The 27,563-nt window shown below is 41.7% G+C and overlaps 1 protein-coding gene across 1 annotated transcript; it reads left to right on the plus strand.

Annotated features, from left to right (window-relative positions):
- Window positions 1-1,667: 1,667 nt before the first annotated feature.
- Window positions 1,668-27,043, plus strand: bahd1 (bromo adjacent homology domain containing 1). Its single transcript, XM_029494064.1, has 7 exons — window positions 1,668-2,032; window positions 16,258-18,000; window positions 20,784-21,193; window positions 21,434-21,593; window positions 21,683-21,762; window positions 22,782-22,873; window positions 23,141-27,043. The coding sequence occupies exons 2-7, from the start codon at window positions 16,386-16,388 to the stop codon at window positions 23,331-23,333; spliced, it is 2,550 nt and encodes an 849-aa protein (XP_029349924.1). The 5' UTR covers window positions 1,668-2,032; window positions 16,258-16,385; the 3' UTR covers window positions 23,334-27,043.
- The last annotated feature ends 520 nt before the right edge of the window (window positions 27,044-27,563 follow it).

Consider the following 27,563-nt stretch of genomic DNA (forward strand, 5'->3'; position numbering starts at 1 on the left):
TTGCCATCCGGTTTCTGAATTTTCTAAATAAACAATCTTATCAGTCCTTAAAACAGGCAGCACATAAAATGCATGTAATCTGGGCCTGTGAAAAATAAACCTGTATTGTCTCTAATGACCATCAGGGAGCGACTCCACTGGTTGCAAAAAGAACAAGGCGTTTGTGTAGAAGTCCATGTGAAAATGGTAATGTTACTCACTAGAATTATTACCTCAGTAAATGTTTGTCCAATACAAATTTCAAATCTTCTTTCATGCAACTTGAATAATTGTTTCAAATTCCACTCCCATTCAGAAGAATATAGACTGTACGTCACAGCAGCGACCAGGCTGATGATCAGGATACCGGTCACTGTGAATAAGGTTTCTTCTTTCAGTGAACATATTTCAATGTTTGAGAAGGACTGTTGATAAAACACAGACAAACGTATCAGTGACCTGCATGCCTCTTTGGTTTAGAGAATGCTAACAAAATCCAAATCTGTCCAAATCAGATAGTTTCAACTGAACTCCAGTAATCATCATTGTTGGGTTATCTGAAGATGAAGCATTTAAAAACAGAAAATAACAAACTATGAATGTAAAACAAATGTCATTAAAAGTTAATTGTAAACAGTGAAGTGAATAAAATGGCCCATCCGTGAAGGAAGTTGCTGTGCAACCTCGGACTGTATGGCTCTTTATTAAGCAGGAAGGACTCCTCCCTTCAGGGGAGAGGAGTAAAATGAATGCCTTATTGTCAAGCAAAGTTTTCCCACCTCACAATGAACATAAGTCTGAAGCTCATAAATGTTTTTGGATGCTGTGAAAGCTTTCACAGATGCAGGGACTCAAAGTCCAACACAGGGAACAAAATGTATCAGCAGCTAATTTAACTTTAATTATTTATCTGCAGCCTCGTTGGATGAAATAAAGAATATGTTGTAAAGTGTGAAACCTTTGAGGATATTTGTATTGAATTACCAACATATATGTCTACTTCACTAAAAATGCAGTGCCAAAGGTACTGTCCACAGCGTGGCAGCCCAAGATTTGTTGTTCTTGGCTGCATATTTGTGTTTTTAAGCAAAAATGTAGGTATAAAATATTAATACAAAATATTAATTACAACCAAAATACTTCATTTATTGGATAATAGTATAGCATTGTGATAGGTTGTTCAGTCTCTGCAGATGAAATGTTAATGTATGTGAACATGTGTTGCATCAGCAGCTGTGGGCTTCAGTCAGATGAGCATGTGTGTTGTGATGGTCTGTAATTCACAGCAAGGCAAAGAATGACAACTGTCTCCAACTTAGGTTTCAGAATTTTAAAATTTAATAACCCCCCCCCACACACACACACACACAAATGTGTCAGGCATTTGAGGTTCCTACACACAAACTGAGACTGCAGGGTGAAGTTGAGTGGACAAACTGTCCATCAGTCCTACAGGGGACATGATGTCAGGACAGGTTCTGGTCATGGGCTCCTTCATCCACCCCCCGTCTCTCTCCGGGTGAACACGGAGTCAAAGGAAGGGGGCTTGGGGACATTAACTAGGTGGGAGCCATCTGTCCGCCGGGACACGGGGGACATGTGGACGGCGCGTCCGTGGCCCTTTAAGAAACTCCATGTTTTCGCTACATGATGCGTCAACATAAAAACGGATGATGCTGTTATGTAAAAACACGCTGAAGTGAGCCGTAGTTTGCAGGAGCTCCGCTCACAGCTCGGCACGCCTCGCCTCGTCCTGCAAACCCGGAATGTCATTTTTCTGTTTAAAGTACACCGAGAGCCGATCCTCTTCAGCCAGCACAGTTTGGAGTTAAAAAAAAACCGAGGGAGAGAGAGAGAGAGAGAGAGAGAGAGAGAGAGAGAGAGAGAGAAAGGCTTCAGCCGATCAACTCAACATGAGTCGCCTTCCACTGTTTTGCTCCTTCACTTGCAGGAAGCTACACCTGACGCATCACGCTGTCGCCATCTGAACACATCGGCTCTTTCTTTCTTTGAACGTCCATCTCCGCCGGCTTCTTTTCCAGTCTTCAAAGTGGTAAGATCCCCCCCCCCCCCCCTCCAAAAAAAAAAAAACCCAAAACAAAACAAAACAAAACAAAAACCCCCAAAAACCCTGAACTCCTTTTCGTCTCTCAGCCAATACTGAAAGTGTCAGTGTCCCGAGCAGGGCGAGCGATCCGCGGGATCGGAGACAGCTCTGTTTACCTCACAGGACAGCTTTGTTTATTTCATTTTGTCATTTTGTCGGAGATGTCACTTTAGTCGGGTTTCTCCCGTGCAAGTGGCACAGTGGGCTCTTTTCGTGTGATCGCTGGAAGGAGTCTCGGCTCGGACTCCGGCTCGTGATCGCAGAAAATGTCACACAGGCAGCTTCTGTTCGAGTCCGGATTCAGGCTCCGCTGTGGAGTTTGTGTTTGCTGCTCGATGGAGACTTTATACAGATAAAAGGGTCTTTGTTTTGTTTTGCTTTGTTTGGGTTGGGACTTGGTCTGAGAAATTTCCTTTGTACAAACATTTCCATTCTGCTCTGTACTTGATTTTATGGTGATAGCATTCATCATATTTGAATTCATTCAATATAAATTGGTGTGATCTGTCTATCTACTCGAAAGCACTTAAAATAGTTGAATTTTAAACTAGTTGGAATCACTTCTATGACATCTAACTTTGTTTCTCTGCTTGCTGAGGCATTTTGATAGTGGAAGTAAACTTTATTGATACTGTCTGTACTTTTACTTTACATTTCTTTGGATGATTACTCAAGTTTAAGGTGTGAATACGACATCCAGCACATTTAGACTGACAAAACATGAAATCTGAAACCTTTTTAGGGACATTTTCACACATTTTATCTATTTTCACCATTGTCAGACATTTTTTATCCCAAGCGATGTAAAGCCAGTAAAAGCCTTAAAGATTAGTTGTCAATGTTAGGGAAGTAATCAGGCTAATGAAAGTAATTGTTAGTTGCACTTCCCTTTGGATTGAAAACTTCTAATCTGTAAAAAGTCGATCATCTGCTGCAAAGTACGGGCTTTGACATGACAGCAGGGCTTTAATGCAAGACATTCAAGTTGCCTGGTAAGCTTCTCAGCATAGTGGTGTTTGTAAAGCCTCTCATGAACAGATAAAACATGACAATGAAGCGTGTTGGAGGCTGAGACAGATCTGCGTCTGTTCTCCACAGCCTACCTTGACAGGAGTGCCAAAGCAGCATGCTGAATAGAAAGTGCAGTGGCCACACGTGAGCCAAAAACTGGATATCAATCCTGGACGTAATCCCATTATTTTCGAGGAGGAGGAGGAGGACTGTGCCTCATGTCACCAAACACGGTGTCCTTCCTGCTGTCCCAAAGGAGACGGACACGTCCTGCTTCGATACAAGACCACAGGGGCCGGAATATAATAGGTGTTAGCAACTTAACAAACGAAATATTGCTTATTGTTGTCATCTTGCAAAATAATACATGAAGGTATATTTTAATGTGGGGCATTTTCATGGGAGGTGTGAATAACGTCCCTTTTTTCCAAAACACCCGTCATCATCATACAATGCTGCTCCACGGAGTGACGTTAGATATTATCTCCCTCAGACTCAGACAGCTCATTGGGCAGGATTTGTTTGGATCCCATTCAGTACCAGCTATCTTCTTTTACGTAACTTTTTAAGCTGTTGTTATCGGTTGTTGATATCTGCTCAGTTTTTCAACATTTCCAGCTCCAAGTCAGACTTCACCCGAGCTAAAGCTCTGCACGGATTTAGAAATCTTCTTTTTCTTTATGTAGAGATTTTCATATATCCAAGTTACTTCTTTCATGAAAAATAGGTTTTAGTGTCTAAAATCGTACAGTTGTGTACTCTGATATTAGGGTTTTCTCTCTTGTATTTGCGTTATCTTCACAATTTGCCGTATTCCATGGCATTTGGACATGGCAATTCTGCAACCAACTTTAGTTTCAGTGATGACTGTGTATTGGTGGCAAGAACTGAACATCACCACTCTGCCTTGTTGGTGCTGTTTGTCCGAGTTTTCAAGCGGCTTCCATCAACTCAGGAGGTGTTTCAGCTATCAGACAGAAAGGATATAACCTGATGCACCAGATGGTTTGTTGCACAGAACCATCTGGGAAAGCTTCATTGGAAACTGTTTGGAGAAGGGCAGGCACCTAAAAGAAAAACATTTTGGATGAACCACCTGTCTTTCAGCATTTACCAACTGGCTTAACAACCAATGAGATTCTGCATCCCTCCAGTGTGTATTAAGGCTGGCAAATCAGACTCTTGCTGATTTAACTAATGCCATAGCAACGTCTACGCTAAACTTTTTAGAAGAGTTAACACTTCTTGCTGTTGTCATAACTAAGACACATTCATAGCTGCCAGTATACTGGACCTATGTCGCAGGGCGCTTACTGGCAAGAATCACTGTGACTTGGCAATAAACTGATAGCTTTCTGTAAATCGAGGTTTATATATTTTTTTGTTATGGACATTTTTTGTTATGGACAGTCCAGCTTTTACACAGAAGGCATAACAACTTGGCTTTTCGTACAGTACATAAATGCACCCTGACTGGTGTTTTATGTGCAATGATTGTTTTGGCTCTGAGTCCTGCTAAAACACAGGTGACCTATACACAAAATACTGCGCCTTTGGAGAAGATCCTTTCTAGATCAGGAATGACAAAGGTCTGGTAATGGCCCCTATTGTGACATTCAGGGTATTTTTATCCAGGTAGAGCCTGCAGTTTTCACTAACCCTTTAACCCTGAAGAGTTGTGGAGTCTCAGGACAGATGCCTGCTCAGCCCTCTGGGTGATCCAGCCAAGATGAATTGTTGGAATGTGGTTACATTGTTATAGGAAGTCCAACGGGGCAGGAAACACTAGCAGTTAGACAATACAAAGCAACAGGTCAGTCAGTCGTGTTTGTTGGAGAAATGAAGGCAAACAGCAAAATTATCTCCTGAAATGTCTGCTGTAAACAAGCATCACAGTTTATAGACTGACTTCCTGGCTTGACTTTGCCCTACTGTACTTACTTAGTTTGGCAAGCAAATAGTTTTCCTGCAATTTGGGATTATTACCGTCTTTTTGGCTGTGCTTGCTTTTGGTTTCACTTCTGAATAATGTACTTTAATTGATCTACACTGTTGACCTCATTACCACCTGCCTGGTTATCTGGCTTTGCCAAGTCAATGTTATTCTTTTTCCAGACTTCAGCATTGAGCTAACTAAATAAAGTTTTACACAAACTAATAGTTATAATGACCAAGGCCACAAAAATAGACTTGAAAAAGTCCTAATGAATTGTAATTATCCTAAACATCCGTCATACAGTTCATTGAACTTTACTTGAATGTTTTATAATGTTTTTTTTGTGGGGGTTTTAATGTTGGATGGTTTTTGTTTGTGGATCTTAATCTTGTTCAGTTGTTTTGAACTACTCTGATCTGAACAGGTTAGTGAATCTTGAGTGAATCAGTTTTAGGAAAGCTGTGCTACAGTCTGTAGTCCTCTAAAAGCCTTTAGTCTGGCCCCCCAACTCTCTCTCTCTCTCTGTCTGTCTGTCTGTCTTTCCCTGAATCAACCCTGGCATGTTGCCCGAGACACAGCTGTGAAAATTACAGGTCTGTTTCATGGAAACATAGAAGAAGAGCAGGCAGGGCTGGTAAGGAAGGAAGGAGAGAGAGCGAGCAGAGACCCACAGCCTGGCGTCAGCTGTCGGGCGGCCCACAGCTGCACAGCTTTCAGAGAAGAGGTCTCGTTCACTTCTCACACAGTGGGATTGTTTACATGGGTTTGGTTTGAGTGTGTGTGTGTGTGTGTGTTTCGGGGGGGCAGGGGGGTGGATGGTGTTTGCGTATGTGCGTGTGTGTGTGTGTTAGTGTGTGTGTGTGTGTGTGTGTGTGTGTTAGAGGGGAAGTTAAACCCTGTTTGGCTGAGTCCGAACAGAACAGAAGCCCTCACTGTGACTGACAAACGTCAGGCTCCTTCAGTGAAAAGCACATGGCACCGAGTGTCCTTCGGCTTGGCAGATGCTAAAAGGACGACTGAGACCCTGGCAGGTGGGCAGGCGGGTGGCCGCCCCCTTCTCACTCCTTCCTCAGCTGGACTGAAAATCCAGCGAGAGGCCTCCTATCAGAGACTTATTGTTCATGATGATGACAATCTCTCTCTGTCTCCATTCTCAATCCATCACTCTCTTGTCATCTCGCTGCCCCCTCCTCCCCCTCCCCGGCTGCTGTCTCTCACACATTCTCTTAATTTTTCTTTCCCCTCATTCCCACCTGCTCATTCAGGCAGTCTGTGTCAAATGCCTGTATCTTTGAGGAAGTGTCAAGGAAAGAAAAGCAGACAGGTGAATGTGAGAAATTTTCCTTCAGATTTCCAGTCAGACTTTCCTGCTGTTCGGTGAGATGTGAGGTTTGAGATTCCCCCCTCCACTTTCCTGCACCTCTCTGGTGCTTTGCTTCGATCTTCCTGAGTTCAGCCTTCATCTCTATCTCTCACTATCTGATTCTCTTCTCCGCTCTCTCTCACTTTTTTCCCCTCCTCCTCCATCTTTTCCAATCAGGCTGTCTGGCATCATGCCTCATCCGTTTGAGGAGGAACAGTAGAAGGAGATAATTGCACTTCCTGTCCTGTATCTGCTCTGTAGTGCTGAACTATCATCTTTACATCTGTGGGCTACAAACTGAAGCTGAGAAAGAACAGCTTACTAAACCAGTGATGTGTTGCGCTTTTGTGTCCTTGACAATTTCAAACTGCTGTTTTGGCTTTAAAGACTTTATTGTGCTTTATCTGTTTTCTCACTGTCAGCCTTTCAGTTGTTTCAAGGCGTAGGCTTCACCATGTGCCCTGTTGGTTTAATCTCTTCCTCACATGTAGAGCAGAATCTGTTTGTCAGATTGTTTTCATTCTTTGTCCCTGGAGAATCCCCAAATTTTCCTCTCAGTTTCTATTATATTTTACTTCTGTTTTCCCACTCTTATGTTTTGATGAACTCCATTGAAATGCTTTTAACTCAAAAACAATGTTTTGGATAAATAAGTTGTCCCACAAACAATGTTGTACGAATGTTATTAACCATGCATGACAAAAGTACTTCACACACTGTTAAAAAAAACAACTTTTGGTTAAGCCCGTACTCAGTCCTCACCGGATTACTTACTATAGTTGGATTTAAAGGATTAAAAAACATGGCCAAAAAAAGTCACCCCCTGGATCTGAGAGTAAGTAGGTAAGAGCCTCTCTTTGGAAAATCACTGCAATGATTAATTCATTTGAGCTGGCAACAAGTTATTTAACCAGAACTGCTGCAGTGAAAGTCTTCTAATTTCATTTTTTCACTCTTCTGTGTCAAAGAGTCGAATTATCGACCCACATTAAAGAAAGAAAACCACTAATAACAGGTTAGCACCAGTGGAAGGACCATCACAAAAACCTGGAGGGATAATGGCTGGATGAATATGTTTAATGATCTTGATCAGAAATGACTAAAAGGCTTGGTGAAATCAAACTGAAAAATCAACAGCAGAACTCACAGCTTTAGCAGTGAAAGTAAGAGCCTTTGGAGATGCACAATATGAGGAAGCCTCAAAGGATTGTGACTAAACAACTGTGTAGCCTGAAGGAAACTACTCATTAGTGAGACTAATCAAAAAAAAAAAAAAAAAAAAAAAAAAAAAGGCTTCACTTTGCTAGGGAGCATAACAATTGGACTCTGGAGCAGTGGGAGAAAAGTCTGATCAGTCCAGATCCACCCTGCTCCAGAGCGATGCACTCATCATGCCTCCTACCTGTACGAGCCTGTGGGGCTAGTGTCATGACCTGAAGTGGTTTCATGGGTCTGAAGTTTTGTTTTGTTTAGTTTTTTTTATGGATCATTGTGAAATTGAGGGTGAACACTCACTGGCTCGCTACTTGTTGCTTTTCTTTCTGCGGCTAAATAAACCACTTTTTTTTTCAGGGATTTTTGGTGTGTCAACACATTGTTAGTGTGTGTAACTACAGTCTCAACAGCAGTGCAGGGTATTGTTCAGAAGGGTCAGGAATAGATTGACACACTTACCATGGCTATTGCACAAGACCTATTTACCTACCATGATAGCAGTGACTCGTAGGATACTTAAATAGGTGCTGAGGCCACGGAGAGCCAGGAGAGCACATTTGTTGTGTTGGCTCTCCTTAAGTGGGTCATTCAATGCTTTTTGTAAACTGCTGCAGCATGCTATAAAACCCTAAAACCAAGGGGAGACGCAGACACAGGTGATCCATTTACCATCAACGTTTATTTCAGTCACGTTATTCCACATTGCCTTCAGACATATTGTCAAAATCGAGTTTTCACCAGGTTCGTTTGTTGGAAAATGTACCTACACTAATGTGTGTGGGGGGGGAAAGGTATGTTAATTCCTAATAGTTGTAAATGAATAGAAGAATCATAAAACTAACTAAGTGATGCTTCAATACTTAGCTTATGTGTTTGTCATGATTGAGCTGGATTATATAGTGTTGTGTTTTCTTATGAATTAAACTTTTATTCGGAAGATAAAGACTGTTATTTCTTTCTTTTTGATTGAGGGAGTTAAATGCAATTTTAAAGCGTGCTGTAAGAGCATCTTCGGCTGTGCAGTTCGTGAACTTGCATTTCTGTATCAAACATCTTTCAGTACTAGTACGTGTAGATATAATCTGCAAACTTTTGCCTACAGTTCACTGACGCTCTGGTAGCTCGAGGGCCTGTATCAGATTCTGTGCTCTGGCTTTTCAGGCAGGGACAGGTGGAGAAAGGGATCAATAAAGTATTAAAGTGTTATTTCACTCAGCCCTGATTTTATCCAACCACCCTCAGAACGAAATGTTCATCATCTTTAGTAAATACCTCCTGCGATGAGGGTTTCTGGGGCAAGATCCTGTCGAGTAGGGGTAGAAGGCCGGCTCTAAACCTGTCTGGCTGGTATCTGTGATAAGAACTGACTGGCACAAAATGAAACGATAGAACCTCAACTTTTAAAAATGCTGTTTCGTATTGTAACGTTTATAATCATATTACATGACAAGGATGGCGAACTGAATGCTTGCTAACATGAGTGACTGTCTTTCTTTATTTCCCTGAACTACTGTGCATCTGTCAAAGAAGCCATGGGTTATGTTGGTGATGTTTGCGGTGATATGATGTTTTCTCTTATCATGCTTTAGCGCTGCGTCGCTTCTCCGTTTGTCAGCATGGATGTGTAAAAAGTACTGAATGGATTTCCATTAAACTTGTTGGCGGGACGGGCTTGACAGGAAAGTACTCTTTCAGTTATCTGCTGCTTTTTGGGGGCATATTGGAATAATCTTACAACAAATTTCAGTCAACTTTTTACTCTCAAGCGTTGTGTGGTTTTTTTAATGTTGATGTCAGCACTCTAGTTTTCATTGGATAGACTTTTACACCACACACTACACGACACATTCATTTATTTACACACACACCCATTCATCACTCCCATGCACTGATGGAACAGCCACCGTGGGAATTGAACCACTGACCTTTTGATTACTAGACTGCAGCCACCCAAAACGTTGTAATTGATAGCTGCTACACTGAAAATCTTTTTTTTTTAAACATCCCAAAACACAGAAAAATAGACTTCATCTGTAGAATATGATCAAAGGCCGGAAAATTGTATCTTTTAAAGCAAAGAGAATATCCTTTTAAAAAAGTCTTAGTTGTAATCCGTTTTTATGATTTCAATGGATGAAAGGATTATATGTACTGTAGAGAGTTATCATTTCTGCTTAGCTGACTTTTAAGGTTTTCTGAGCATCAATGTTGATGTTTTCAATATTTTCAGTCCTAATGCTGTTGTAGACTCAGTAGAGACAACAAATGGAGCTATAAGGAGAGTGGGTATTGAACAGGTTGCCAGAAACACAACAGCGTGAGTGCTGTCGTGTGCGCGGTGGATGAATGAGCCAGTCTACTAACAGATTTATCATATCATATCAACTTCAAAGGTGATTAAAATGTCAGTGTTGAATTCACAGCTTGGGAATAAAAGAGCAACTGGATTGAAGGTCACCTGAACATTTAACAGTGTTTTGACTATCCAGAAATGATTTCTTTTTATAATGCTACCGTCACCAGCAGTGAGTGAGTGAGTGAGTGAATGAGTGGGTGAGTGGGTAAGTGAGTCCTTCCTGTTTGTAGGAAGCACTTAGTCGACTCGGTTAAAGTCGTCCATCGCTGTGTGTTTATTGCAGGGCAGGTCAGCTCTCAGCTGGCTGATCTCCCTTAGCTTCCATCGGTGCTCATGCCTCATTAACCCAACACACTCGGCTCCTTTACAGCTCTTAATTACACGGTGTAAAGCTGATATTGATGAGGACAATCAGCATTTATCCTAATTAAGCTTGACTCTGACTAAAAGTACATGTTAACTTCACAACGGAGGTGCTCTGCAATCGCTCTGTTGATAAAAGCCCCGACCTACTGTTTGGGGCAGATAGTGAAGCTTTGCTGTTAACTGAACACCCACAGAGCGAGTCCAGCTGCTGAACAGTCGCCACTGGCTGTGTGTGTTTCATATCAAGCTAATCTTATCTGTTTTTTCCTCAAGGAGCAGGATAATAAATGTCAAACAGAGACTGATCACTCACCCGTATTATTAAATTGCATGTATCATTAAGAGAAGGGGATACAGTAGATGAGAATAATTAAGAAGGATAAATGTTGTCACTAATCTGATGGGTGGGGGAATATCACTGGATTATTCATTTAGGGATTTATGTGTATATGTAGCGCTCATTAGTGAGCGATTTGAACTTAATAACACTCACGTCACAATATAGACACTTATAGGGCACCAGTTTTGGACTATTATTTTCTTGTTGAGGAATTAATCTATGTATGTGTGTCAGATATACTGATCATCTGATGTGAGAAGCTGCTCAGCAAACTGATTCTCAGTAACGTAGCCGCTAAATTTTAAAAGTGATCTTACACTAAGCTAACCGAGTTTTGTGTAAAATTTTCCTTCATGTCACAAAAAGTATGTGTATAACCATGTCATGGTTTTTTACACTACTAATGTAAAACTCATGAGTGCGTTGACAGTTATTTTACACATAATGTAGATGAGACTATGCTGCCACAGTAATAGGCTATATTTCAATGATTTATGCACAGTGAGGTTATATTGATCTCTTAATGCTTTATATTACCTCACAATATCTCAAGATGGAGTTGTCAGACGTTCAATATTGTGGGTTATAATAATGCAATATAACATTCCTGTTTGAGCTATAGTGGCATTTAGGCCTCCAGTGTTGTGTGCATCATAGGCAAACGTTTAATCTCTTCGCTTTCCAATGTCCCTGACATTTCAGGCTTATTTTATAGGAGAGGGAAAGGAATTGGCCTCACAGTGTAGCTGCCAGGTGATCAGTGGCTTTTAGTGCCCGTGTCCAGAGCTGATCCTCTTTTTGTTGGAGCCTTTGGACACCATTGATCTTAAATAATCCCAAAATTGTCCTGTATTTAATTGTAAATAAGGGACACATTGGAGTGCACATTCCACACGGTGGTGGTGGTGGTGGTGGTGGTGGGGGGGGGGCTGGTGGGGCTTGATATTGACTGTGAAGTGCGAAAAAATTGCCACGACGACAGAGTTTAGTCCCCTGCAGGAATATCACGGCTAAACATGACCGCGATCAGGCGTCAGCACGGAGGGATGTCCCGGTGCAGCGGCGGACGTGAGCGCAGGCAGCGCATGGATATTATCTCCAGCGTGCCACTTCGGAAGTAGGTCACCGCTCGCCGATTTGTTCACCATGTCTCCGGCTGCTGAGGGCTGCTCGGTCCGCCGACTGACCTGAAGCCTGAACCGAGGGGAGTGGGGGGTGGGGGAGGGGGAGGGGGAGGAGGAGGGGGGGGAGAGGAGGCGGGGAGGCTTTTTTATTTCTTCAAAATTTATTTGGAGGAGGTGAATTCCCATCCCGACGGGACGCACAAGGTAATGCTGAATCTCGGCTGTGATTCCAGTCACAGCTGGGGAGGAGAGAGGATCGGCGGCTTTAGTCTCAGTCTAACTCGGCTGCTCCTCATCATATTATTAATATGAACTCGCAAAAACCAAAAAAAAAAAAAAAAGAAGCAAAAAACAAACAAACAAAAAAAAAACGGTATCGATCGCGGATCCTGGTGCGATGCTTTAGACTCGTTTCCTCCTGCTCTAGATCTTTTTTTTTACCCCCTCCTCCACCACACTTATCCTACGGCATGCTGTCAGATTAACAGTCCACCAGCACGGACAACCACAGCTGCCCTTCAGCCGCATCCTCTGCTTTAAACAACCCACATCCACCAGTGGACGTGGGTGTGTTTGGAAGTGCTGGTGGCTGAACCTGCATGGAGGTGAAGGGAGGTGGAGGATGGGTGCTGTTGGTGTTGGTGTTGGTGTTGGTGGGGTAGGACTGTTCCAGGAAAAAGTAGACTTGGTGATATGTGCTATCTGAAGCTGCACACACAGCACAGGAGGCGCCCGGGGCTTTTTCCTCTCATGATGACAGCTCTACCCAATGTCCCTCCTCTGGATGAGTCTGTGCGACAGCCAGGCAGCCCCCTGCTCCTCCATCTGACTCCTGCTGCACATGAAACTGCACCGAGTTAATATGCCATTAGGAGGAGAGATAGAAATCCATAACACAAAATTAGTATAAGCAGATTTTATGTGCCAAATGTGCTCCGCTAACTTTGAGCTGATTTATGTATTATTAACGTTCTTTTTCATAATCCACTTTAAAAATCCCAAGATACCAAGCGATCCTGAGATACTTACAGAGGTAAGGAAGACCAAGATTATCCCCGTTAAATGAAATCATACATACAAGTATTTTCATTTCTGTTGCTTTACTCCTCCGCCAGAATTTGTTTGTGAGCTATAGTTACTTTGTAAACTAAGATTGTTGGAGGCTTGTGAAACTTTGAACCAAAGGAATGTGTGTTTGTGACTCCTCATGCAGGTGTAATGTGACTGAAAGCCATTTGAAAATGCTGCGGTACTCTCTAAGTATGAGAATGGGAAAAGAAACAGTACTTTTTGAGTGCTGCGATGTAAAATTAATGTGGAAAGGAATGTATTTAACCAACAGTGGAAGTGGTTCCTGGAAACACAAGGCAGTTTATATTATTCCCTCAAAATATCCAGAAACAGATGTTGAGGTTTTAGAGAACCTGTTTGCATGTGTGTGTGTGTGTGTGTGTATTGGTCCAGGTGTTGGGTGTGTAATGGGCTTCTGAACTGGCTAAGTGTTTTAACAAGCCATGAAAAAATAAGCAAATTTCAAAGCCAGGGGATTTGTTTTGAACTAAAAGTCTGTCCTGTTATTTGTTGTGGTCAGTGTGGTGAAGGTCCAGTCTGGGGAAATGATATTACTCCTCAATGAGCTCCCGTCTTCCCTTTGTGCATGCTTGTCATATTCAAATGAAGCAACTTGATTTGATATCCACAGACAGAAACTCAATGTGAGGCTCCTTCTGTCCTCTTGTTATCTGGAAATTAAATTTCTCTCTCATGGATTGCATTTCACGGTTCACCGCGTCGTTTGACAATAAGGGCAAAGTGAGCCATGAGATGCTTTGAAAATGTCCAGCCAGAGAATTGCATCCACTCCATTTGTATTTTTAGTTCAGTCCCACTCAGTTCTCAGTCATTTTAAGAATGCATAAAGTGCTACAATAGCTCGTAGCTATAATGGTCACAAGTTATATTCAGATTTTAGGAAGTTCTACAGCCGTTTTACTGCAGAAGCCTGAATCATTGAGATATTGGTATATTGTTACTGACAGATGGAGAAAGCATAATAAAATAAAACTCTCTATCTCTCCCCTTTCATTAAAGCACTTCAAGAAAAAGCAGAGCAGCTTTTAGTTTCCAGCCGTTTGTTAGCTGTCACATGATGGCAAGTTGTCACAGTGAGAGAACAGCATTTGTTGCACGCTTGATGACATGAAGCCGTGTAAATGCGCCGCTGTCTAAATAAGCTGTCGAGCGAATCTGTCAATGTTATCATCCAGCGCTCAAAACAGTTTTGCATGCATTTTTGGCTTATAATCACACATCAGGGTCTTTGTGACATATTGAGGATGTGATTTCTACAACTGTTACCAATATCATATTGTTATTGATATGGCACATTAAAGTGTGTAATTTTAGGCTTTAAGAAATTATGAAGAGCGTTTTTCCTTTTTTCCTGATATTTTGTATGCCAGGATGCGATGGCCCGCAGCTCAATCAATATTGAAAGTGTTCAGTTAGAGTCCTACATTTGCGCTTAATTTTTTTTTTGTATTCTGCAACTGTGTGTAGGCAGTATATGGATTATTTTAAGATTTTTAAGCAGAGCAGCAAACTCTGCTGTTGTTGAAAGAATTGATCAAAATGAAATAAAAATTTTAGGATCTGAGATGGAGCAACAAATAACACACTGAACAGTTTCTTCCTAAAAATGGAAAAAAAAAAGACTAAAAACACTATATTTGGAGTGTGCAGAAATGTGCCATGATAGATAGTAGCTTGTTAAAACAAATCAGTCATGTAATTAATCAGGTGCTGTGTGTATCAGCTATTAATGGTAACTGAATCATTTTTTTTTTTTTGAGTCAGCATGTGGTTGTGAAAGCTGAATGATCTTCCAGCTGAGTCACTTAATATAAAAATGGTTGTTGACTTATTTTGTGGAGGTCAAGTCGTATAATTGTGTTTCATGGCTGCCGCAAGAAGGACGATCCATCTCTTTATGCGGCATGCAGGAATGCCATTGCATAAAGGTCATTGGCAGTTGAATTATTGGGGACCTTAAATGTTTTGCCTAAGTGAGGTCGTAGTGTTGAGAGAGCTGAGCAACAGATGTGATCTTGTGATGCATCTTTTATTATTAAGTTGCTAGAGATGCTTTGTTGTCCACTGTGCCAGCTCGTTGTCATGGTTGTGTTTCTGCCGGCAGATATGGGAAATGTGGATCAGTTATGGCTCATACAGTGTGATCATTCTTTGTTCCTTAATTTCATACCTCACAGTGAATCAGTGATAAAGTATTTTCCTTCTTTTTGGGTTATATATTTACTTTTAAATAGCTAAAATGGCCCTTTTGGTAGAATCACATCTTCAGCTCTTTTGGAGTTAATCTGTGCAAACCTTGCACATCAGGATTTGAACAGCTCATCCTCTAAAGTGACATCCAATTAGATAGGAAGTGTCAAGTGTGACATACCATTTTCAGGTCTCTCTACAGATGTTACAAGTCTGTGCTTTGGCTGGGCCACTCCACTGTCTCTGCCAAGTGCTCATTGTTTTACTGAAAGGTTGTCCCAGTCTCAGATCAAGTGCACTCTGGGGGAGGTTTTCTACAAAGACTTCTTTTAGTGACCTCTCACAGCGAGCCTTCCTTAATATGTCCAATCTATAAAAACGTTGCCACTGCAGTTTTGAGTGCTGCAGCAAAAGGTCTTTTTTTAAGGGGGGATTCCTTTGCCTTCATTCTCATAGTAACGGGGAGAGAGACAGGAAAGTCAGGGAAAATTTTACGTACCAGTGGGTTACGGATTATGCTTGACCCTTCTATAGGACTACATTTCCATCTCACACTTTGCCAAGTGAGCCACGAAGCCACTCCATCATTATCTTTCAGTGAGTGTGGCTTGATTGGCAGAAATACAAACTTTCAATCAATAATACAGCTGAGTGCAAAAAATGAAGGGATCAGAATTCAGCCTGAAGCCACTGCATGTGTACAGCAAAAAACAGTCTCCACACTTATCCAGTTTAATCTAATTATCTACTCTTTGGGGAAGCCTTAGCACCACTTGTGTCTTGAGATCAGCTGCATTGAAGCCCTAAAATTAAATAGGTGTGGAATCCCATATCAAAGCATGTAATCGCTACAGCAGACTTGTAGAGCAATATTTAAACGAAACAGAAATAAAAAGTGTGAAAACAGGTGGCGTACATAAACCCTTAAGACTAAACGTAGCATACCATAATATGCTCTTTATCTCTGTTTCTTCTCCATCCTGTGTGTGCTGTGTATTTGCATGCTAAAGAGAAAGCTAAGTGGTCACATTCTCTTGGGATGTAGGAATTGACAGCAAACTAAGTAACACCGGTTGTTAAATAATGCATCAGAAGATCCTGTCCGTTATATGAAGTCACTTTCAGACGCTACAAGATTGAAATGTGTGTAGTTCATCGCCTGATCTCTGTCCCCCCAGAGAGTGTATCAGCCCATCTGATGATCTGTGAGGATGCTGACTGAAGGCCCTCTCTGAGCTGAAACACACCTTTGTAAGACTCCGTGGATGAAGAGGAGGTGACGTATCTGCCCCTGGACGCTGAGACCATGGTGAAATATCAGCGGAGCCAGCCAGTGAAATGTGTGAAGCCCCGGAAGGAGAAGGGGAGCAAGGAAAAAGGAGGTGGAGTGAAAAAGGGTAAAGAGAGGAAGAATGAACTGAAAGAAAAGAAAAAGAGCGATAAGAAAGAATCACATCAAGGTAGGAAGAAGACACTGGTGGTGAGTGATGCTGACGCACTGGATTGTTGTGTCCTGCTCACTCGTTTAGAGGAGAAAGGGGCCATGGGTAAAGAGAAGGATACACGAAAAGCTGGAAAACAAAAGAGCATTAAACTCAAAAAGAAGTTGCACCCCAGCTCGTTTCAAAGGCGGACCAAATCTGGCCTAAAGAAATCCTCCACGGTCAATCAAAAAGCACTGGAACCAAAAATCAATGCATCTGACGCCTTACTCATGTTGCCGGCACCTGTCTTTGAGCCCCGCAGGCGGCGAATCGCCTCTCTTAATGCTGAGGCTGTCAACAGTTTGCTGCTCTACAAAGACGACTCTCATAGACAGTTGTCTAATGAGGAACCAGGCAAAGATAGTCTCAATGAAACTGAACACAGAGGTCATAAAACCAAAACGGTTTCTTCAGGACGAAAAGTAGCACTAAAAAGAAAACCTAAAAAGCAGAAGCGGTCATCAGTGGAAGCGCTTGACATCGACTGGTTGAGTTTGCTCGCACCAACCCCTCGGCGTCAGGCAGGCCTCACTGCTGCAGCTTTGCTCAAGCTCACCAGTGCCACGTATGGAACCAAACGGCAGAAGAAGTTGGAGCCCAAGTCAGGGAGTGAGGCAGCACCCACGACTCAGGATGAGATTAAACCTTTGTGTGGCGGAACAACACAGACCAAAAGAACAACACATCTTAATCATGGGGAGCAACTAAAGCACAGACAACAGGGTACAGAAAATACGCTCCCTTCCCAGCTGGGCCCAAACATCCAGGGGTGTTGTAGTCTATGTAAGACAAAGGCTTTGGATCCTGAGTGGACAGGTGCTACAGGGGGACAGGAGTGTCTCAAACACTCCCTCCATTGTGGCTCCGCATTGGGATTCTCCTTAAAAACAATCAAAGAGGAGCAGGTGGAGACCGAAGTGTCTTCCTGTTACTGCTGCTCCCAGGAGAGGTGTGTTGAGTACTGTCACAGACTGGCCCTCTTCCTAGATGACAAAACCTTCAAGGAGCCAGAGGACGGCTCGCTGTCCGACGTGTTCCACCACCACCATCACCATCATCACCATCACCACCACCACCTTCAGCCTCCTCATTCTGTTGCACACCCAGCGGCCATAACCATCAGCCCGCACACGTACACCTGCTTCCCCAGCTACTATGTCCACTTCAGCCACCCGGACACCTCCACCTCTCCAGTAGCCCCCCTTGCTTTATGCCCAAGGAGCGACAAGAGACCGAAACTACTCCCCAGCACAAGCCCACAGCCCTCAGGGATTAGCCATCCAGTCTACTGCTGCACCTCAGTGGAGGCGTGCTATGGAGAGGCCTGCAGGATCAACGGCTACTCCGCTTATACCAGTGTGATTCCCACCATCCCCAGAGCAGGGTGCTCCTTTAACCCCACCGACTGCACCAACTGTAACCACAGCATCTCACGAGGTGAGTGGAGAAGAGGCATTAAGAGTTTATTTTTTATGTATACCCCGCACCCAGGTATTAGCTGAGTAATCAAGGTGAGTTAATGTACAGTAATCTTAATGGCACTAAAGCAACACTGACATCTTCCTCAGGTACCTCAGATATCTTGCAGCTTGAACATTCATTTCTTATCTCGGAAACAGCCATTTAACAACTGATCCCCAATTCTGATCGTTAGATAGGTGGCGGATTGTACAGTTGTGCACAAACGTTAGATGCTGTAGACCATTTTGTGTCAAAGGTTTATGAATTTGGGAGGATTTTGCAAGAAATGAATTAGAACAAATTATCAATATCATTGCATTAGCGGCAGAAGTATTGTGACTTATTGCCTGGTATAGGTCAAGTCCAAAAATATTGGTTCCTCCATTTCCCTAATTCAACTATGTGGTGTCTCTTCTTGAGAGGCCTTTAGTTCTTTGTCTTTTAATCGCCCTTCTGTCTGTATGCTTTTTGTGTTATGAATTTATGGCTATTTGTGCCATCTAAGTATTTTCTCACACGTTAAAAAGCTTGTTACATATATATATATATGTATATATATATATACGTATAGCTCTTTTTACAGGCGAAGTAAGGAGAACTTCATGTGTCAGGGCAGGGGTTCCTAATAAATTCAAGTATTAAATATTCATGAGCACACCATAGCTATAAGGATATTTTGCATGCAACGTCCCCTTTAATCCTTCTACCACAGCACTATAACGTGCTGAGAATAGCTACTCTGTCAGGCATTCTTAATTTCCCATTTTGGAATGTCACTTGAGTAGGAAGTAACAAAAAAATATCAGATAAAGGGCAAGACCTCCTTTGTCTCCGTTTGAATACAGGCAGCCGGACTGTGGATATGAGGCCTATGCAGCTGAAACCTAATGAGCTGATTGTATGAGCCTGAGTGTCGGCAGCTAGTTACTCTTTGGAGTCAATGGGTGACTCAGGAAAAGGTTTTTGTGATGTCTTTGGTGTAACTGTGTGTGTGTGTGTGTGTGGGTGTGTGTGTGTGTGCGCGCGTGTGTGTGCGCGCATTTGCCTAAATCTGTGACCCTAAAAAATTCTCCTTGACTAGACATAAACTCACACACAGACGCTCTCCTCTCTCTCTGGCTTTCTCATTCTCTTTCTCCCTCCGACCCCCTTCCTCTGCTCTCCAGCAGACAAAAGCAGGTCATGCTGTGAGGGGTGAGACTCTTGTCTGCAAGAGCACTGTCAAATTTCATCTCACTGGAAATCTTGACAAATGGGCCTTTTGCACTGAGGACATTTTGACATGTCACAGTAGGAGAAGCACAGGTGTGAAAAACGTACATAATACGATGTGTCTAAATTCAATTTAGCTGCTCATGCAAAGAACAATGAGACAACAGGGACAATGTTTATCTCATTAGCAACATCTGGGCTTTTAATAATGAAACATAAATGCACAGGTGCTGCCATTAACATCTTTCCAGCACTCTTGCTGCTTGTTTTCGGGGGACGGACGACTTATTAAACATATTACGGCATGGACCCTAATGACCCGTTGTTATTCCCAGTAAAGTTCCACCCAACCTCAGCCTGGGCAGAGGTTTAATTAGCCATGAGTAAGTACCTGCATTTAGAAGGCAGACACTTCTCTCAGGAGGTGATGAAGGCTAAAACAACACGATAAGGTGGGTGAATATTAGAAATTTCAACTTAAACACTCATCATCTGGCTGGAAACGCAGCTGTAAATGAAAGCCAATATTGTTCTGTCAGCTGGCCCAGCTGTTATCACATCTGCACTAGTGACAGTTTATTGTCATTGGTACTGTGAGCCACTTTATCATATATTTATATGTTGCTTTATATTATATACGATCGCTGCCGTGTATTTTACAACCCTTTTGAATTTTATTGAAAGGTAATTTACATAAAATGTTTATCTGCAGAGTTACCGTTTGCTGTTACAGCTGGCAAATTGATGTATTGGAGTAAAATGTTTATTCTGAACTGTAGTCATGCAGAATAATAAACCAACAGCAAAATATTATTGAAGAATTTCCCACGTATAGCTCCTGAGTGAATGCATGTATCAGCAGTCCCCCACAGCTTTTCTGCATGTCACTGTAAACCCAGTAGCCTCATGTCAAATATGGTCTAATGATAACGGATTTTATGTGACTTTGCTGTAGTTTGGATCCAAGGAGGTCAGCAATCAAATGAAATCAACTGACCATCACTTTACCATATCAGCCTTTATTTTAAATATTCAAAGAGCCATAATATAATGTCCCACCTGACAATGCCCCTGGACCCGGTCTCAGATGGGCATCAACGCTGTAGTCGCTGGACAGGAAAATGACAACTCTGAAGATTTGAAACTGGCAGAGACTCTGTTTTACTTTGGGTACTTTGTGCATGATGTGCTATAGGCCCCCGAGGTGTCATCACCGCAACTGTATTATGGGAGCCTATGCAACCTGTTCTTGTTATCTCACGCTTTGGGGGATGTTAGTACTTTTCACTGTTGGTTTAGAGTGCTTGTGTGTGTGTGTGTGTGTTCACGCATGGTTCTGTTAAAGGCAGTAATTGACCTTAATTGATGCTCTGTTTGTTTTTTCTGCTGCTTCAGCGGAACTAATAACAACTGAGTGCAGTTCATGTCATGATTATGTAACCTTGTTAATGGTTGTTGATCACTGTGGCAGCCGCCTAAATGACTGTGTGCACATGTTCCGATCCGTCACTCCACTTACTGTCTTTTCTTCTCTGTTCCTTCTTTAGATGACTACCCATCAGCCCTCAATGACCATCACAGCCCATCCTCCATTCCCATCTCCCCCAGCCCCAGAATCCTCACTGGCTGCCCCATTCCCAGCGTGCCTCCAGCCGGCCAATCAGTGCCCCATGTTCAGACTCCACTGTCTGACCCCAGTCAACCACAGCCTCCGCTGCAGGTGGCGAAGGAGTGTCCGCAGAGTGCCAAGCCTCCAAGCGGGTCAAAGTCTGGCGCTCGCAGCAGTGGCAGCATCAGCTCGACTGTCTGCCCTCTCAACAGGGACAAAAAACAGAAGCTCAACTCCCCTGGCATCAGAGAGCGATCGGTTGCCAAGCTGCCAAAGAATGCCCGCCAGAAAACCACCAATGGCTGGAGGCCGGTAGGCCTGCCCTTTCAGAAAGAGGTCTTCTCTGTGGTATGTAGAAAAACATACCACTGATTTTTAATGCAGCCACGATGGTGCCACTTGTAAATTAATTTGACTTTAGTTTTGGTTGAGTTATTCCAGATATATCATCTTCACTTATTTCTGCCTTTAACTCGGCATCATTCATTCAATACATATCACATCTTGCAGCATTTTACTCCACTTCTGATAGCTTATCCGTCAATAGCTCCTAGAAGGGTCAGTATTTCCTGCTGCCTGTGTTCCCAGGGAGATGAAGCTCTGGTGCTGAGGAAGTGTTTTGAGGGAGTCCAGAGGGACGGAGATTTGATCAGGGTCAGAGACACTGTTCTGCTGAAATCTGGACCCCGGAAGAAGTCTCTGCCTTATGTGGCCAAGATCTCCGCTCTGTGGGAAGAGCCGGATTCAGGTATGACAGGCTCTGTACTCAGTCTAATCTTGCAATACAGCCGCAAATGTCTAACACACTAAAGTGAATTATGTGGTTCTTTTCCTCAGGAGAGCTGATGATGAGTTTGTTTTGGTATTACCGTCCAGAACACACACAAGGGGGACGTAACCCCAGCATACATTGTGAGGTGAGAAGTTTATACACACCATCTTAGCTTAGCTTACTCTCTCAGGGGAAAATAAAGTCCTATAAGGTGTTTGCAGATTGTGTTTTCTAGTTCCCACATGTGGAGCATACCTGTGCTGTTCACAGCTGTCCACATCTGCATTGCTCCTGCAGTATGATCAGGACAATGCGTTATGCACATGTGTGGTTGCAGTAAATGCTAACTAGAGCACAAAACACGTATTCCTCCGCAGCTGACAATAGATCCACTTGAATGTAGCATTTTTTTTTTTTTTTTTAACATTTGAACGCTTCGAAGACGACTTACCCTTCATTCAACATTGAGCTGATTTTAAAGAACAGCAAATAGACTTGAAACTCTGAGATATTGTTTTTCTGACAAAAATAGATTGTTGAAACAAACCCTCCAATTTTCACCAATAGCTCTTACACTAACATAATACAGTCCACTCATTCCAATGTAAAGAATAATAGCTTCAATGGAGCCAGTCATTTTGGCTTTCATCCTTACTCACGGATACGAATTATGATATATTTTTACATGATATATGCTTTAATTAGAAACACACTCAAGAAATAGTAGTCTTATACATCTGCACGTTATTTGAGTTTGCATCAAAATGAGTACCTTGGACTTCAAGAAAAAGCTTTTCAGATAGTTTCAGTAACTTTACATTCTGTTGCCAGTAATCTCCCAAATGTAACAAATTTGCAAATTCAATATCTAGAAATAATAAACCGCATAAAGTGAATTTTCCCAGCCGCACAACAGCCAGCAAACACAACAAGGTCTGTCTCAGAGGAAGAACCGAAGCATCTTCTTTGAATCTGCCTTTACATCTGGAAGTGGAGGTCAGAGAAGCGAGCCTGCATCCAACATAACAGGCAGATGTTATCTTTTGAGGTCCAAACTCAATCAAGCAATCTGCGCCACCTGTAAAGCTTTATAGGGTTCAGATGTTGGTGAATGATGCAATTTTTTGTTTTCACTTAAATGAAATGTAACTCTTTTTTTCCTAGAATGAGATCTTTGCATCTCGTCACCAGGATGTGAACAGTGTGGCCTGTATTGAAGACAAATGCTATGTCCTTACATTGGCACAGTATTGTCGGTAGGTGAAGAAGCATTTTTCCATGGTGTTGTGACTTTAGCAAGTGCATTTAATTTATCTGGCAGGAAACACATTGCTTTTGAAAGATTGCATGGTCCTGTGGAGATAATTTCACAGTGATAGTTAATGAAGCTCTTTTGATTCCCCTTGGGCAGGTTTTTTTTTTGTTTTTTTTTTTTTAATTCTCAGACGGTTTGAAGAGAAAGAGAATCGTGTTTTATTGTTTTCCTGATGTTTCTTGATTTCCTGTGTTGTGTCTGTGTCTAGATTTTGTGCCTTGGTAAAACGCCGCAGGGAGGGCGTACGTGACAGTGCTGCCTCCCTCATGGTGCCACCTATCGTTGGCAACGCCATGCCCACCCACCACTGTGTGCCCAATGACATCGACCCAGAGCTGGTGTTTTTCAGTCGACACGTCTATGACTTCCGCTACGGACGCCTCCTCAAGAATCTGCAGTAGCATCTGACAAGCATGACACATCATGTTACAGGACGTGAGCTAATTTTACTCTGGTTTCATCCTTATCCAATTTAATTAGCTCCAAACCTACCTGCTGCCTCCACGAGAGAGGAACTGGAAGTTTAGGATGAAGGAGACATGACCTTGTTTTGATTTGATATCACTTGTTCATACTTAACATGCCACACATTTCTTTAGTGAGAGTAATGGTCTGACATATTGCATATGAGTTATTATGGCGGCGTAAATGGTCTCTATCATACACGGCTCTGTGGTGTTGGAGCATCTGTGTGAAGAACCTGGAATATTCTCTGCTGTAGAAAATGCTACTGTAGCTCTTAGAAATGTGACATTTGATAGATATGAGGAGAATTTGTCGTTAAGTGTTAATAATGTTACTATCTGCTTGCAGATATCACACACAAAAAGTTTCCATGATAGATATAGAAAATCTGAGACATATTGTACCAAGTCAAAGAGATTTCTGAGTGACATAAAACTTAAACACATTCAATGTTAGAATTTGAAATCAATCAGAGCTCAATAGGAAGATTGCTGCAGCTCTCGTGTCTGTACAGTAAATATAAAGCTATCGCCAGCATCTGATTAGCTCAACAAAAATACTGGAAACAGTTTGCCTCAAGTCTTAATGCTAAGCCGAGCAAAGCTAAGCTAACCGGCTGCTGGCTCCAGCTGCATATTTACCATATAGATGCCTAAATCAGAAAAGGAAATAAGCTTAATGTCCATTTTAAAAAAAATTCTATGACTTAATATTTCCAGTTTAATGTAAGTGTAATTGGCTCCGAAGTCAACTCTCAACATAGTAATGAGGAAAGGTTTTGATCCAAAGATTTGATCAAATGTATTTTATTATCCCTGATCACTTTAATGCACAGAAAACGACATGGGTGTTTTTGGACAAATCGCTTCTGAGATTTTATGTCATATCTGCATATCTGTAACTCAGCTCTGCTCGGTGATTTTCACACTGCACGACAGATGCCATTGCTCCAAAAAAAGCGCAGTTGAGTTTGTTTGGTTTCGCAGCGTGAAGACATCCAACAGGCTGAGCATTGAGGGGATTTTTGTTATGTCAATGCTGAGGAATATTTTACTTTCTCAAAGCTGTTTGCCAGAGGTGTGATTTGACTCCGGTGTCACGCTAACTGTATATTTGCATTTACGTGTCTGGATGAGTGTCTGATCCTGCCAGATGGCATCAGTTAGTCACCTATATTCTTTCTTTGCCGATGAGATGGTGAGTAATGTATTCAGTGTAGCATTTAGATCTGTGACAATTATTCATTTCTATGTCTGAGAGAGGATATGTATTTATTTCTGTACTGAAAAATATAATTTATTTTCAAATATAATTCTAAAGAATAGAGTTTTAGATGAGTGGCTTTCATTCCTGATTAGAAAGAAGGTCAACATTGTCTCTCCTTAGCTGCACTGTCTAAAATGAAAAGTGTGAGTCATTTGCGATAGTATATATGTGATTGATTGCGTTTGCTTGTCCAATGCAAACTTATTAAATGTTGCGTTGAGATGTTGAGGTCCTTGAGGTGAATTTGAGGACACACCTGAAGTATTTGCAAAGATATCAGATACAGTTTGAAGGACACCTGCTGACATGTGACCAGAGATGCTTAATTGTGCAGGACCAACACGTACCTTGGTCTCGCCCACCTGCCTGTCGTTTTCCTTTCACGTCTGCTCAGATGACAAAGTTTTGCCTCTTCACCTTTAAATGCTGAATGCTACAATAACTTAAATGTACTTTGCTATTAGCCTGTGCCCTTGATCTTGCTGCCTTATAGAACATTCCCAGCCTTTCATTTAGAAATGTGTACCAATGTCAGCCTGGGGTTATAAAGCTTCTTTGTGTGCTGATCTTGATTCCTAGATGCTTGAAATGCATCTCAGGTCCATCTCATTTATATGATCTGAAATGAAACTCTGATCCTTGATTTTTATTTTGACACGTCTGCGCATGTTTGATTCAACTTGAAAGGGATCTTTAGCATAAAACACCAGATGATTATGTGGCCATTAAAATAGCAGCTTGACCTTGAGAAAAATAGACTTATTTTTATCCCTATCAGAGGGTTATGCGGGCTAACAGATACCAGTAAGTCATGTAAGGACTGGAAGCAGGCAGAACATTTAGCCTGGTTGTGTCAGAAAAGGCGACTAAACCCATCATGTCAGAATCTCACTAATTAGCGTGTTGTATCTCATTGAATCTGAAACAGAGTGTGAACACAAGTGTGTTGCAGTTTCATTCTGGCTTCAGTCTTTGGTTTGGCAAGTTGAGCAGGTGGTAACTCCAGCTTCATGTTTGACAAACTTTAAGAATGGTCCAGATTTTTTCATCAAACTCTCCACAAGAACACATTTCTTCCAAAATGTCCTACATTTTCTTCAAGTTTGTAGTTTTAGCTTTATTAAATAACTGAATCTGTTCAGCTTCATTTGTAACAGTTGAATTCTACTTGATGTGGCACAAACAGACCCAAAACGTCCTCAGAAACTTCTCATATCATTGCTTCAGCATAATCCTCTTTCTAACTGTCCATCTGCACGCTCATTATGTTCAGAGCAATCACTTATTGCCAAAATATTGCTAAAGAGACTTTTTGGCATAGCTTTGTGGATGGTGAGAGTACAACACAGACGTGGTGTGTACTTTGCCATGAACAGTAAAGAGATGGATTATGTCATCGTCACCATTTGAAAACTTAGTATCCACAAGTGCATTTCCACATGAAGGAGGACAATACAAGCTATATGTGTGGTCCCATACAAGCACAGGGGAGAGTCTTTGATAGTCATAAGGTTTTGGGTGGAATATCATTTGAAACTGCCCACATCCTGTCTACTTCTGCTTTACTCTCTGCACAAAGAGTGGTATAGATTGCTTTTTTTTTTTTTCTCACTAAGAAAACTAGAATTCACTACAACTTGCTACAGACTGTTAGATCATTCAGATCAGTAGGCTAAAAAACAGATGAGAGATTCTGTCATTTCAATCTGCCTTTCTCAGTAAACCAAAGGTAATCAGCCTGTATGAAAATGTTAAATATCTCTCTTCATTGACGGAAGCATTTTATTGAATTTAGATTCATGACTGATGTCATGAAGCCCATGCAACATAATACTATAAAGCAGAACTGGGTAAACAACATTTGGTTTGATTTGAATTTCAAATCCGATTGGGCTCTGGATCAGTGTTAAAAACCACATTCAGTTCATGTAATGGCCTTAGGAATTACTCAGCAAACTAATTGTTTAATCAAAATGTGTGATGCTTATGTCGGTCCTCTGTGCCTATTCCCATCAACCCATTTATATTCCAAGCATTTTCCACAAAGAAGAGGATGAACAGTCGATGTTGTTTTAACTCACCTTCCAAATGCCTTTCATTTTTGCCAGCTGACACTAGTCTCATCCTGAATCACCACAAAGAAATGTTTGCACCGAAAAGAGAGAGAAAGGAGGCTACTGCAACATGAATTTAACTTCATTCCCAGGTGTATAAAAATCTTAACTTTTGTTCTTGTGAATTTCTGTTCATATTCTTTGCATGGTGTTTTGGAGATATCTTGGAAATATTAATCACAGCACAGATTATTTGTATGATTTTGAATGGACCTCTGTAATATAAGAAAAATATTTAATTGTAATAAATAATATATGAGTTTGAATGTGTTTGAAAGATTTCTTGTATTGCTCAGATCTAGTTTATCTGGCAAACGTCGACAGCTGTAGTGATGGTTATAGGCCACACGATGGCTCTCTCTGCCAGTGTCTTCGTATCTGACCTGCTTTTTCTCAAAAAACTGATGTAATTTTAAAACTGGTGGGTCAAACACTGTTTGAGTTAAAGGTCTACACACAAGGCTGATATAAAATTGTAAGGGCAATATTAAAATGACAGTGATGACACACTGACTCTTCATTAACTGATCGCAGGATTGGCTGGCAAGACACATCCACATTAGAAAATGCTCTCAATGCTCCCTAAGAAATGTACATAGTCATTAAGCAATATATGAGGTTTCTCAATGATTTTTTAAACAATAACATTTTCATATCAGCATTTATTTATTTATTTTTACCTTTTGCATGTAATTTACAGATGAAAACACGTAGCAAAAGAATATTTTGTCCACAATAATGAAAGTCACTTTTCTTTTCACCTTCTTTTTCTACTTTTCTGCTCCT

The sequence above is a fragment of the Echeneis naucrates genome, chromosome 22 (genome assembly GCF_900963305.1).
Source record: "Echeneis naucrates chromosome 22, fEcheNa1.1, whole genome shotgun sequence".
Taxonomy (NCBI): domain Eukaryota; kingdom Metazoa; phylum Chordata; class Actinopteri; order Carangiformes; family Echeneidae; genus Echeneis; species Echeneis naucrates.

Bases quoted from the DNA above. Each gene is read 5' to 3' on its own strand.
- bahd1 (XM_029494064.1), top strand. From the start codon at position 16,386: ATGGTGAAATATCAGCGGAGCCAGCCAGTGAAATGTGTGAAGCCCCGG. The intron at 21,763-22,781 runs GTGAGAAGTTTA...TTTTTTTCCTAG, and splicing joins ACCCCAGCATACATTGTGAG to AATGAGATCTTTGCATCTCG. The intron at 22,874-23,140 runs GTAGGTGAAGAA...GTCTGTGTCTAG, and splicing joins ACATTGGCACAGTATTGTCG to ATTTTGTGCCTTGGTAAAAC.